The sequence below is a fragment of the Ciconia boyciana genome, chromosome 2 (genome assembly GCF_034638445.1).
Source record: "Ciconia boyciana chromosome 2, ASM3463844v1, whole genome shotgun sequence".
Lineage (NCBI taxonomy): Eukaryota > Metazoa > Chordata > Aves > Ciconiiformes > Ciconiidae > Ciconia > Ciconia boyciana.
Genome location: NC_132935.1, coordinates 109,311,797 through 109,324,558, shown reverse-complemented (window position 1 = coordinate 109,324,558; position 12,762 = coordinate 109,311,797). Strand labels below are relative to the sequence as shown.

At 40.6% G+C, this 12,762-nt stretch overlaps 1 protein-coding gene across 1 annotated transcript in view; it reads right to left on the bottom strand.

Annotated features, from left to right (window-relative positions):
- SALL3 (spalt like transcription factor 3) overlaps positions 1-12,329 on the bottom strand; it is a 19,714-nt gene extending 7,385 nt beyond the window's left edge. The window contains exon 1 of the mRNA XM_072851399.1: positions 12,228-12,329. Coding sequence (XP_072707500.1) covers positions 12,228-12,306 — 79 coding nt within the window. The 5' untranslated portion in view covers positions 12,307-12,329. The remainder of the gene's footprint in view (positions 1-12,227) is intronic.
- Between the last annotated feature and the right edge of the window lie 433 nt (positions 12,330-12,762).

The window sequence follows — 12,762 nt, the reverse complement described above, 5'->3', positions numbered from 1 at the left end:
CTGTTAAGATGGCACTATATATTTATACATTCATATATCCAGCACTTGCCACTAAATAAAAGAGATGCATTTCCTATTAAGAAATTATCACTGAATGTTTTTTCCTAATTTTAAATATTATTTACACAAAATTCTACTGTACTTACTAGCTAAAATGAAAACTCCTCTTTGAGTACTACTGGATTTTTTCCCTTCCTTTTTTTCCTTTTGGGAGGGGGGAATAAAATGCAATTGAAAACCGTCAAATATTATTTAAGACTTCTGCACAAAGTGCTGAAGTTGTTACACTGTTTGGGTTAAGATCGATAACGTATAGCTGTTGCTAGACAATACTAGACTAATCCTTACGGTAAATGCTTCTGTAGAAACTTAACTATTATATTGTGTTACAGAAATATCACAGAAGATAACATGATTCACCACAGAAAAAGAGCGTACTGGCCACAGGTATCCTAAAGCGTATGTTGAAAAACCTAAAGCCTCCCAAAATGAGTAAGTGAAAAAGCAGGTTTCCAAACCACATTTTCAGTGCATACTTCAGCTTTCACAAAGTGAAAGCATGCAGAGTACAGACCAGTGAGGTGCCCAACATGCTCACCTCTCTCCAGAGTCTTTCGGAACTAAGACAACTCAAACAAATCTTTATTTACATAACAGATTTACATTTTTACAGTCAGGTGGGCTGATCGTCTGGTCCTTATTCAGAATCTACTGAGTTCCCTGGCTGGTAGTACTGACCACGCACGGAGGGACCACATCTCTCCTAAGGCTTTCACTGAGAAGATTTTCCAGTGCTTATTTCCAAACCTTGGCAAACTGGGTAAGAGATGCCTATTATTATTATTATTATTATTATTATTATTATTACTACTACTACTACTACTACTGCTACTATTAAGGCATGGTTGCAAAGGAGGATTAATTCTAAAAGAAGCTGCAAACTGTGCAGCTCCTCTTCCAGCTTTTTATCTATATATCGCTATTCTTTTGTTTAAGGAGAGCTTTCTCTAAATAAACTTTGCACAAAAGGTTTAAGTAATTAGTGATGGATTAAGGCAATGTAGCCATTCAAATATGGCTGTCCGCTGATCTAGAACGAGCTGATCAAAACACCAGTAAGCTAATTATGTCAGGCACTTTACAGTAATCACCAAGCCCAAATGTGAACATTTACAATCAAAACAGGTATTATTTTCTGCACTAGAAGACGGTCTCATGATACATATATGTCAAAACTAATATGTATAATGCATAAGCTTCCAACAGAAACCTAAACTACTGATGCCCACTGCCAGGAGGTTATCAATATGGACCTGTTCAGCATTTCAAGATAATAACCAGTCTAGTGTACTAACTCATAAACTCAAAGAAGCAGCAGTTTGCATTTGAAATATAACTTGTGAAAAAGTACAAGTGGAATACAGCAGTATAGGTATTTCTCAGATGACCAGTGCTCAGCCCTGTTCTCAATGAAATAAATGGCTAGTTTTGTGCTATCTCAGGGAGACCAGGCTTGCACCCATACTAACTGGGGACCTACAGCTCTGTTTTGTATTCCTCCTTCCCTCAACTCTCAAGCCTTAAAAATAGTGAGAATACTTTTCAAATGACCAATCGAAGTACATTCATCTCACTCGTCTTGAAATATTCAAGGAATGCTTTTGAAAAATATTTTAGAGAATAATGCTAAAGAGTTGTTAGGGGTTTTTTTCCCCCAAATCAACTTCAAAGTAGACATACAAAGAACCTCACCACAGTAATTTGCATTTAGGATAAATTATTCTGGCATTTCTTAAGAAATCAAACAAGTTAAATCTCTCTCAAAGCTTCCCTTTCTTGAACTGGTAAGCAAGCAGGTGACACAGATGGCACCGAAGTAAACGCTACTTTGCCATAGATGATGGTACATTCCCTGCACAGCACACTGAGGCTACTAAGACGCTTCATAAAATGACAGACTATGGGCTCAATCCAACAACTCCTACTCAAATGAGAAGCCTTTACTCACATTAGAAACACCACTGAAATTACTGGGATTGAAAGAGTATGAACTAGTCATGCAAACAGCAGTCTTTGTGGTCTTGCCCCAAACAAGCACTCCAGGGTGGAAAAAAGCAAGACTGAAAATAACAATGGATAAATATTTTTAATATCTGTGTACTGGAGAAATGGACGTTGCCCCAGTGTTTCACAAATTAGGTCTTTAACATCCCTTTCAGTAGTACTGAAATATTAAAGCACTAAGGTACTGTATTTATTGTTGCTTTTGAAGTGTAAGTCCTCACCGACTTCAACAGGGAATAAAGCTTAAAAGCACATGCCTCCACATGAAAGGATATTTTTGTTGTTTGTTAAAACTCGATCACTTTATGAATGACAGAAAGCAATACCATAATTTTATCATTACTCCAGATTATTAAAAATTTTAAATGTTAAAATATTAAGCTAAAAATTAATTTTTGTTTTTAGTTACAGCAGATACCTATTACAGGAAAACATAGCATTTTTCCATGTTTCCTTATGTTTTATAGCTTGCTTTCATTTTCTGACTTATTACAAAGTGATTAAATCCATTAAGTACTGAAGAATTTAATCTTTTTTCTTTTTATTTTTCCTGAAGAGAAACAATCATTTTTATTATTACAGTGAGGATGTGGTGCAGTAAAAATTTTCAAGGACTTTGGGGGAATTAATCGAGCACTTGCTTAATCTTATAGGCATGGGTTGAATTTTGCAGTTCTTAGTTACACAAAAGGTGTTGAATGGGAGTTTTGTCAAGCAGTCGGGATCTCAGCCACTAATAACCTCTCAGTTATTTTCTTTTTCTCATTAGCAGTCTAAAAGCTAACAGACTAATCTGAAGCTGCTACGGGATGCAAGATTAATTACAGCACATAAAGCTTACCCTACAAAAACAGGTGAAAAATTGCAGGCAACATCTCTCAAACGGTACCCGGAGCGAGCTCCTAAGCAGGTACCAACCCGCAGAGCTGCCGTGGCTCCAGCAGAGAGCTGCCACTTTGCATCACTGGGGTCTGGCCCTAAAATTAGCCCACAGAAATCCAGACGAAGGTATTTTGAGAAAGTCACTTCGGGATGGTGACACCTGAAGCCACTCAGGTGTTCTGCTGACTCAGTGAGGAGGGTACAAGGGGTAGACGCTGAGAAGCTTTGTCCTGCCACCCTCACTAAGTGCACCCACCACTTTGCAGGCTGGAGCAATGCATGGCTGCAGGGAGAATGGTGTTGGCCTGCTTTCTCGCCATCCAAGAGGAAGGGAGAGGGCTGAAAGGGTGCCGTGGGTCCTTCAGTCACTGTCAGAAAATGTGTAGAGTTGAGAAAAAATTGCCACAGCTTCTGACTACACGCATGCAGGATTTGTAAACCCGGCTTTACTAGTTCTGAATTTTTATTGCAGGCAGATGTCTTTCTGCTCTGTGTGAGAGGAAAGCCTCTTGCATGATGTGCAAGGGAAAACACAATGAATGGATGCTTCAAATATGCTGCCATCTAATTTTGTGAAAGAGACTGAAATTAAACATCACATTCTAGTCAGGTTAATTCTGAAAACATATCCTGTTTATTAAATGACCCCTTTCTTAGGACTAACTGCTTCCAGTCCGGAAAAAGCCCCAACCGACTCCACTGTATTTCATCTTTGCTCCAGAATCTTTTCATTTTGTCTCAACTTAAATCACTTCTAGTTCTCTACATGCAAATGACCTGAAAAGCACCTTTTCAATTATATTAAATAAGGACTATTACAATCAAATATTCTCTGACAATGCAGTATTTTGTTATATTTTGTTACTCTGTATCATAGAATCCTCAAATTATGTATGATTCATAAGTCACTTGGATAAAATCAGGTAAGAGAATCAACATTTGCTAGGCTTTCATCTATTTCAAATTGCTTATACCTTCCTCAAGCATTCAAACAAAAGTGTCTTGTAAAGGAATCCAACAAATGTGTGAGTAAAATATTTTCTGAAGCTTCTTTTTAGACTATATGCAATTATACAAGTGAAAGCATGGAAAAGTGTTGTATGAATTAGTATTATTTCTACATTCAAGGCTGCATAATCGAGACAATTAATATTTTCTAAATGTAGGAATTTCTTTCAGGAACAAAAAAAGCCCACTGATCTTTCACTGAGAAGCAGCGTACGAACAGTGAAGAAGTTTCAGAAAAAACTGCATTTGTTAACATCAGCTAAAGATAAAATGTCTGCTAACTATGAAGACAGATGTATAAAATGCTTTCACATGCAAATCCAATAATCATTTCAAAGTGCAACTCACAGCATTTTTGTATATTTAAACAAGCAATATTATAAATAAAACTCTGAGCATAGCGCACCAATACAGAACAATTATTTACTACTCCTATAATGCAAATGCACAAACTTATTTTTCCCCAAGCACAATTTAAATAAAGTAACAAAATATATTAAAAAAAACCCATAAATTTGTTTCCAAAATTATATTCATTTGCAAACAGTGGCCTTGTAACAACGTTATTGATCCTTGAGAAGAACTGTATTACTTTTTCCTTAGCTTTATCATCTCTTACAATTGATGGAGCTTTTAAAGAAAGTTTTCTTAAATTGTTAGAACACGTTTATTTTCTTGCAAATTAATTCTTTTTAACTCTTTATGATAGCTTTGAATCCCATAAAGAAAGATGAATTATCACATACTGAGCCCAAGCTGTGAAACAGGAGGAGACAAATAGAGACCCCTACTGTGTTTAACAATGTAGAAGAAATTCCATGCTCAATAGAAAAATTTTCTGTCCTTTCTCTCAGACCACAAAAGCTGTTAGTATGGATTTGAACAGTGGAGGGCACTCTTGCTATGCAAAACCCAGTACTGACCTGGCACACTCGGTTTTATCTATTCAGTAGCCTAAATCTCAGAATTTGTTAAGTAACAGCCACCTGTGGCACAGGCACTAACTATATTCTGTTTAAAACGTTTGCAGTTTCTAATCTGTGCAGTGAAGCACTTCGTTATCTCAAACACTGGTGCCTTTCTACGTGTACGCAGATGTGGAACAGATGCAAGCTTCACAAATTGTTTGGAATGTTTGCGCAAGATATTGTATTAAATAAGACCTGTGTTATGGTTTTCAAAATCATATAAACAGCTATTCAGTTGGCTGTTATGGCATGTACACATTAATTTCAGGTTGTGTAGAACTTGTGTACAAATACGCTGAAGTTTGTAGGAACTAAGTTTATTTAGAACGCATCAAGTTTTATTGGGAATCCTAAAAAAAATTGAAGTCGATACTTCTAACATAGCTGATATGAAAAAGACATTGAAAAAACAAAAGAAAACAAATAAACGAGAAGAAAGAAGCAGATCACTAGATTCTGCATAGCTTTCCTATTTTGAAAAGTGTATCATTAACTACATCTTGAAGTACGTAACTCTAACACCCTGCAGAATGAAGCCAGTCACTCTCTGAACAACCACAGAAATGCTGACAAATTTGTGTTTGGAGGCTCACAATAAGAGAAGCCAATGTGGGGACCCAATCTTGCATCTCCTAAGCATCTCAAAACTGAACTTACAAGTACTGGACTCAATGGCACTACTCCTTTGAGTAAAATTACTCACATGCAGGAGTGCTTGAAAGAGCAAACCTGGAGTGATTCGATGCCAGTTGTGCAGCTCAGTCATTTTGCTCATTTACCATTCCGTATACTGCGGTATTGCACAGGATAGCAAAGCACATAAAGATCTAAACAAATTTGTTAGCTTTCATAATTTCCAGCTTTGGCAACATTACTGCATCAACAAAATCATAAAATAAAATTATCAAATGGCACCAGGAGAAGGGATCTCCTGAAACACTGAACAGTGAGTTGGTTTTGATTATCTAAAACAAAAATACTGCGGCACCTGCAGGGTTAATTAAGCAGCTCAAGATGCTGGGCTTCACAAAAGGAAACCTTTTTCTTTCTTGAAGAACTGTAAACATTTGTGCTGAACTAGATGGGCATTTGATAAGCTGTACAGCATGTAGCAAACTCAGAGGGATCTCTAGTTAACACTCAAATTCAGTGTTAACACTTAAGAGAACAGTGGTAAGCCGTGCTGCCAAGGTCAACTGCACAGATGTACTAATTGTATTATGAGCTTGACATCTAGTGGCCACCCCTGGCAGGGCAAAGCAGGCAAAGGTTAAATCAGCAAGCCTTGTCAAAGCACTTCTAACTACCCACCCTCAGGGAGAGTCCTGGGGAAGCTTCTTGGCACTCTGCAATCCCACCTTCTCCCCGGCTGAGCTCCTGGAGCAGCCTGCTGCGCGACCGCACAGGGCAGCACCCACCTGTGCCTCCTGCACCCATGCCCCACGCATCCATCCTGGCCGGCCGGCTGGCAGCTCCTGGAGGAGGTCAACAGCCTTCCCAAATATTTCCATGTGCCTCGTTCTCTGTGTCAAAAGTTTGGAAATTGTGTGGTGTTTCTTTTACAATCAGTGATAGGGTCAAAATTTTGGGGGCGAGAGGTGAAAGCAGGAGGGGGGGAAACCAGTATTAGAGATTGGCAATAAGAGTTTCAGAAGGGCTCTTTTTAAAGATTTAGCTTCAAGTGTGCTCACTTTGTGTACCCTAACTACAGCAAGGAAATACTAAAGACCTCACTCTTTAGTCCACTATCTTTTCACTTTTCAACTTTATGGTTATGGTTAATTATGGTTTTCTATCACCCTTTTAAACAATTACTTTTCTGGCTTTCCCAGTTTTGAAGGGGCTTTCCTTGATAAGAAGGAATATACTCTATGTCCAACAGCACTATAACTGAATCAGCTCCTAAAAGTATATTTTGGCCTAAATTCCCTTCTTTTTATTAATGGAAAACCTTCACTACATTTAGTGGGAAATTTTAAGAGAGTAAAGGAAACAGGATTTTGGCCCTTTACATCGAAATGTACAAGTCAATAAAAATTTACTGCTGGAACTAGATTTACTCATGCTTCCTCTGAAAAAAATACAGCAAATTACTCTCATTTTACAAATGCAGTATTACAAAACAAATTATTTTTACATGATTTATTTTGGAAAATGTGTCAGTACTTAACTATTTTAATGTCATGCCAGACCTGGTTTATTATCAGCAAAAGTGATTGACTCATGTCCTGACTGATGGATAGTCAACAGATATGCTTGTCCTGGCTTGGCAGTCAACAAATCAAATGAAGGAAAGATATCCAGAAAATCTTCCCAGGACTCAAACTGTTTCTCGGAAATGGCCCTAATACTCGTTATTAATTTGTTTATTTTTATTCTTTTTTTAAAATGCCACCCATTTTTTGAATTGTAGCATTTCCTCTTTCTTAGGCAAGGAGAAGTAATTTTCAACAGCTAAATGTATGCATATTAATAGCTTAATTACACAGAATTTAAACCAACACCTTTCAAAATTTCCTCCCTCCCACTCCAAAAAAAGAGCCTTAATGTGCACCTCAGGAGATGGTAAGAATTCCTCAAGATCAGCACCACCAGATAAAATCTGACCCAGTTTTGTCTTCTTTCATTGTTATACATATATCAGCAGATTGGCTGATTGTTGTAGTTTCCTATTTATTCCAAATATTTTCCTATTGCTAATACAGTTCAAAACAGAATATTTTAAAAATTATACAAATACAGATGTTACATAGTTTGAATGTTAAGTCTCTACCATAATAGCAGAACTATTTATATAAAGTTTCAATTACATTTTCTTATCAAAGGGACAACTTATAGCAATACTTATTTGGTCTTTATTTTTCAAAACAAAAAGCCTTCTCTTACAGTTGCCTCAGAACAAACATTTTGAAAATCACCTAAGTTGTATGTTTACTGACAGCTGCTTGTGACTTCTCAAGTTTTAAAGGCAATACTGTCTAAGCGATGTGGAATAACCTCTATTTTGTACTTAGGAATGTCCCTCCAAAATGTGTTTTTACCCTCTGTATATGCAGATAGAGTGAACACGCTCACATGAAGCTGGCTGCTCCACAGCGAACTGTGTCATTGCTGCAGCGGAGCATGTATGTCTGTGCACATACTCCAGAAGAATACCGAGTGCAGTCACGAACTGCTCAAAACTGCACAGCCCAATCCCACTTTACCAGGATGAAAAAGATCTATTAGTTTAGACTATGTTACATGGATTGAAGAGTGGGGGGAAAAACAGGTCCGATATTTTAAAAAATGATTGCAGAAGGCACATTAGAAAACTGTCATTACACAGTTCACTACAAGGTATCCCTTCCACCTCAGACTAAACAATGATACATCTTTGCCACAAACTTCGCATGAAAAAGTCCAAAGCATCATTTGTCGGCACCCTTACCAGAACACCACTTGCACACTCTAAGAATCACTTTTCAGTATTACAAAAACCCTTTTTATTATCCCTACTTTAAAAATACAAATGCTATATCCACGGTTTAATATAAAAATTAATTGGAGTTGAAGCATGTGCATTGTATCTATAATTCTGATTCGTTTGTAATCTGTTGAATTAGGCAAGTATATTAGAAATGTAATTCCAGCTATTACAATGCTTTACATTTACTGAGAAACTGAGATTATTGTATTCTACCGGCAGTCATCTGAGTCCTTCTGCTTCTGCTTTTAAATTATTTCCATCGTATCTTCTATTTAGTAACCTCAAGTGTTTTTTTTTAATAGCTATCTTTTGTTCACTCTTCTATAGTGCAATTATTCAAGTAATATATCATCACCAGATGTTTGTTAACACTTCCTTTCAAAATTATTAAAAAATATATTTTTAGCATTTCACTTTCAACAAATAATTTCAAACTATTTTGAGTGTAAATCTGTAGTTGATGACATTGCTAATTATCTTCAGATTTCCAACAGTTTCTCACCATCACAACATTGCCTTGTTTGAATGCAATCGTGTTATGCTGTAACCCAAGCTGGCTATAAAATTATTTGTTCTGATTATAAAACTTCTGTGGTAACGTTACCATGAAAGTTATGGTGGCAACTTAAAATCCGGCCTAATGTTTATCTTCCGTTCTGCTCCCCAAACTGCCAGGCTTCTCTCTGCTACTATGAATGTTCCTTCACTCTAAGGATTACGTTTATGGGACATTCATCTTTAAATGCTTCACTTAATAAGATCTATTTTGAGGTGATATTAAAGATGACTTCATTAAATAAATAGAAAGCTTCATTTGCTTAATCTTGTGTTAACAACAACTTCCACCTTTGAAGATAAACAGCCAAATTAGTGAAAAGGCTACATGAATCAAATAATACTGCTTAAACAGTTTGCCTTCTAAAAATGACAAATATTCTTGCACTGCGCAAACTATTTTTGGCCTGTTGCAAAATATGCTCAGGAACTGTAGCAATATCTTGATTACAGCTGTAAACAGAAACGAAGAACACTGACTTGACAATAAGTGTTTTAATTCATGAGATTTGGAGCGCTCATTATATCTGGCCTATAAAATTGCTTTCAGTATAGCAATCATTAGGCTTCCTAATATAACGTGTAAATGATTTACATTACACTAATGTGCACTAGATAGCCCTCTACTCGTGTATCCTGTCTCCACCTTGTTCACATTTCTCAAATGAAAGTGCAAAACCAACAGCACTACTTTAGCTTGTTAATTGTTAACCATGAAGGGTTTCACTCTATTATTTAAAATATGTTTTAATAAAAGGAAACAGCACATTTTGATAACAGCCTTCTAAGGCTGAGAAGTATTTACGTTGTTGCATTTTAGGGCTGCTGTGAAAGCCGATTTTGTGCTATTCAGCGACCACAATAATAACGCTTTAAAATTCCTCACTGGGATGCAATGTAGTCCTTTTGATGGAAAGACTGTCTTTCTCATTCGGCAGAAATAAATCCATTCATTTGATCATGTAGTCATTGAGGGCAATACAAAACAAACCAAGTGTGAGAAATTCTATGTGATGAAGTAAACAAAACAAAACCCCCCAAAAAAGGGGGGAAAAAAAAAACATTTCCATGACAAAAAGATTCTTTGTCCTTAATCTACCCACCATATGCAAGCGTTTCTTTTTAGCATATCTCTTGTTCTAATCTCGGGTGACATGGCTACATAGATAAGATTCACAAAACAAAACAAAAACCTAGTTTAACAATTTTTTTCAATTTATTAACTCGCCAGGAGTGTCATAATGAAGTAGTGGGGTTTTATTTTTCTGTATTGAAATGGATTCAGAGCATGTAAAAGTTTATAATGCTAGTGATAAATTCTTAGACCTAGAACCCACCCCAAGAGAGGCTGGGCTCAACAAATCTTGTTTACATAATAAAATACTAATTCTCATCTGCTTGCCTGTATGAATTTATTTTACACGACCACTGTTTCCTAAGGAAGAAAATTAAATTTTGAAAATGCACTGCTTTGCTCCTCCGCGGTGACAGAAGGAAGCATTTCTCTGTGTGTCTGTTATTGTCAACACCCAAGTGGGTCTTCCTGGAGCAGTGGCAGTACCCCCCTTAGCGGCTCTGGACAGTGTGGGACTCACTCCCTGGCTCCCCAAATACCCTGGGAAGGAGCAGGAGGCTTAACGATTTGCCAGTCTGACAGATGTTTTAACCTGATGAGTGGATTCATGCTGCCTTAAGCTTCAGGGCTGTAAAGTTCAGATACAATAGTAAAAATCCTCCTCAGGCTTCAACTTTGCTGCCTTTCTTTCCCCACAGATGCAACTTAAAAGTCATTATAGTTTTGAAGCAGGAGAATGACTTTTTTTCTTTTCGAAGGGAGGGAGAGGTGGGATAAAACCGTGGAGCAAGGGGCCCACACAGAAAGCAGAAAACATTGGGGCTCCCACTTGGTTATGCGAGGAACTAAGCCAGCAGTGTGCTCTATGCAAAGAGGAAAAGAAAAACTTTCAAGTGGAAGCTCTCAACTTAGCCCAGGAAAAGTGAGTATGGGCTGTGGCATGCCTTTGCACGCTGCAATGCCAAGGACTACTAAGGAAATTAAAACTAAAGAAAAAAAAAAAAAAGAAAGAAAAAAACCCTGCAGCCCTCTTCTCGAAAAAAAAATACAGCAAAGTGGAAATAAGGAGTTATTATAGCCCAAATCTTTCCAGCTTTGGACACTTGTTCACTAGCAGCCTGGGCAGCCCAGATGCATAAAGGCAAGTGTGCGTGTGTCTGCGTGTAGGGAGGGAGCGAAGAATGGCGGATGGGCGAGAAAATAACCCTTTCCCACTGCCTGCAGCCGGCGCGACAGGGGCTGGTGGCGGTGGTGGCACTCCGTGTCACCTACCACTGATAATAATTACAGTCGCAGCAGAGCCAGGAGGCGAAGAGGGGAAGGCAGCGCGGGGGGGGAGCCGAAAAGCGGCGGCTCTACCTTCTCGGAAATAATGAAAACCACTCCGCTGCCCCCGCGCACCCGAGCGGCCCTGCCCGCTCCTGCCGGGGTCCCCTGCCCGCTCCTACCGGCGATCCCTGCCCGCCGCCGAGCGACGGTCCCCCCACTCCCCCGGCGGCTGCCGGGGCAAACGGGGGGGAGCGGCCGGGGCAGCCCAAAGCCCAAGCGGGCTGCCCAGAAACGCGCCTCCCCTCGCAGCCTGCGCCGGGCGGCCCGGGGCGGCGGGGGGGAGCCCCTAGCACCGGCCGCGCTGAGGCTGCCCCGGGGGCGCGCCCCAGGGCCCGGCAGCCCCCGGGCCGCGGGACCCCCGGAGCCCGCAGCCCCAGGCAGGGCACCCCGGCCCCGGCCGCCCCAACTTTCCTGCCGGCAGGGCGAGGGGAACATGGCTCCTGCCCGCTCCGAAACCCCCGGGGGAGAGCGGGGGGAGAAAAAAGGGTACCCGAAAAATTGGAGAGAGGGAACGCAGCGGAGAGGAGGAGGAGACAGGCGCTGCTCTGGGGTGCCCGCTCATGCAGCTGCCCGAGCCCGGGTGAGTGGGGAGGGAGGGCCGAGCCCCGCCGCCGAGCCCAGCCGCGATAAAAGCGCTCGGGAGGCCGGGAGGGAGCTGCTGAGAGGGATGGTTAGCCAGGGGGTGGGCTGCAGAAACTTGGCTAAACTGCTAACTTCTCAGTTCCACTGCCTCTCCCCTCAGCTGCTCTAATTCCCATTCTCCCGCTGCAGAGTAATTGCGCTCCCATGTTCACCATCACCATAAATCCACCTATCTCCATCCGAAACACACTCACAAAAGGAGAGAGAAGGAGAAAGAGGCGCCGGGAGCCCTTACCGTGCTCAGAAACTACCTCCGCTTGCAGCTCTTCGTCCGATTTGAGATGCTGGGGTTTCGCTTGCTTTCGACGAGACATGCTGCTAACTGCGCCGTCTTGACTCTGCTTTTTGCAGAGGCATCAGCGACGTGGAGGTGGAAAGGGGGGAGGAACTGGGAACGAGGGAAGGGGGCTGGGGGATGGAAATAACTGTTCGCAAATAAAAAGTCGAGTTGCAAAACAAACCAACCAAACAACAACAGAAAAGGCAACCAACCAGAAAAAAAAAAAAAAAGCAACGCTAACCAGCCAACCAAACTGGGAGTGAGCGGGTGAGCGGGTGAGCGAGTGGGGATTAGCCGGGCGGGGTGTGCGCGGTATGGTGGGGTGTGCGCGGCGGGCTGGGGCGGCTGCGCGGAGCGCGCATGGAGCTCTGTAATTATGATTGTGAATAATGCATGGCGATTAATGGTGCTGGGGGCGAGCGCGGATTGGCGCGGCTCCAGCGGACTCAGGCTGCATATGTAAATGAAGGACGGGGCTCCGCAATTAGCC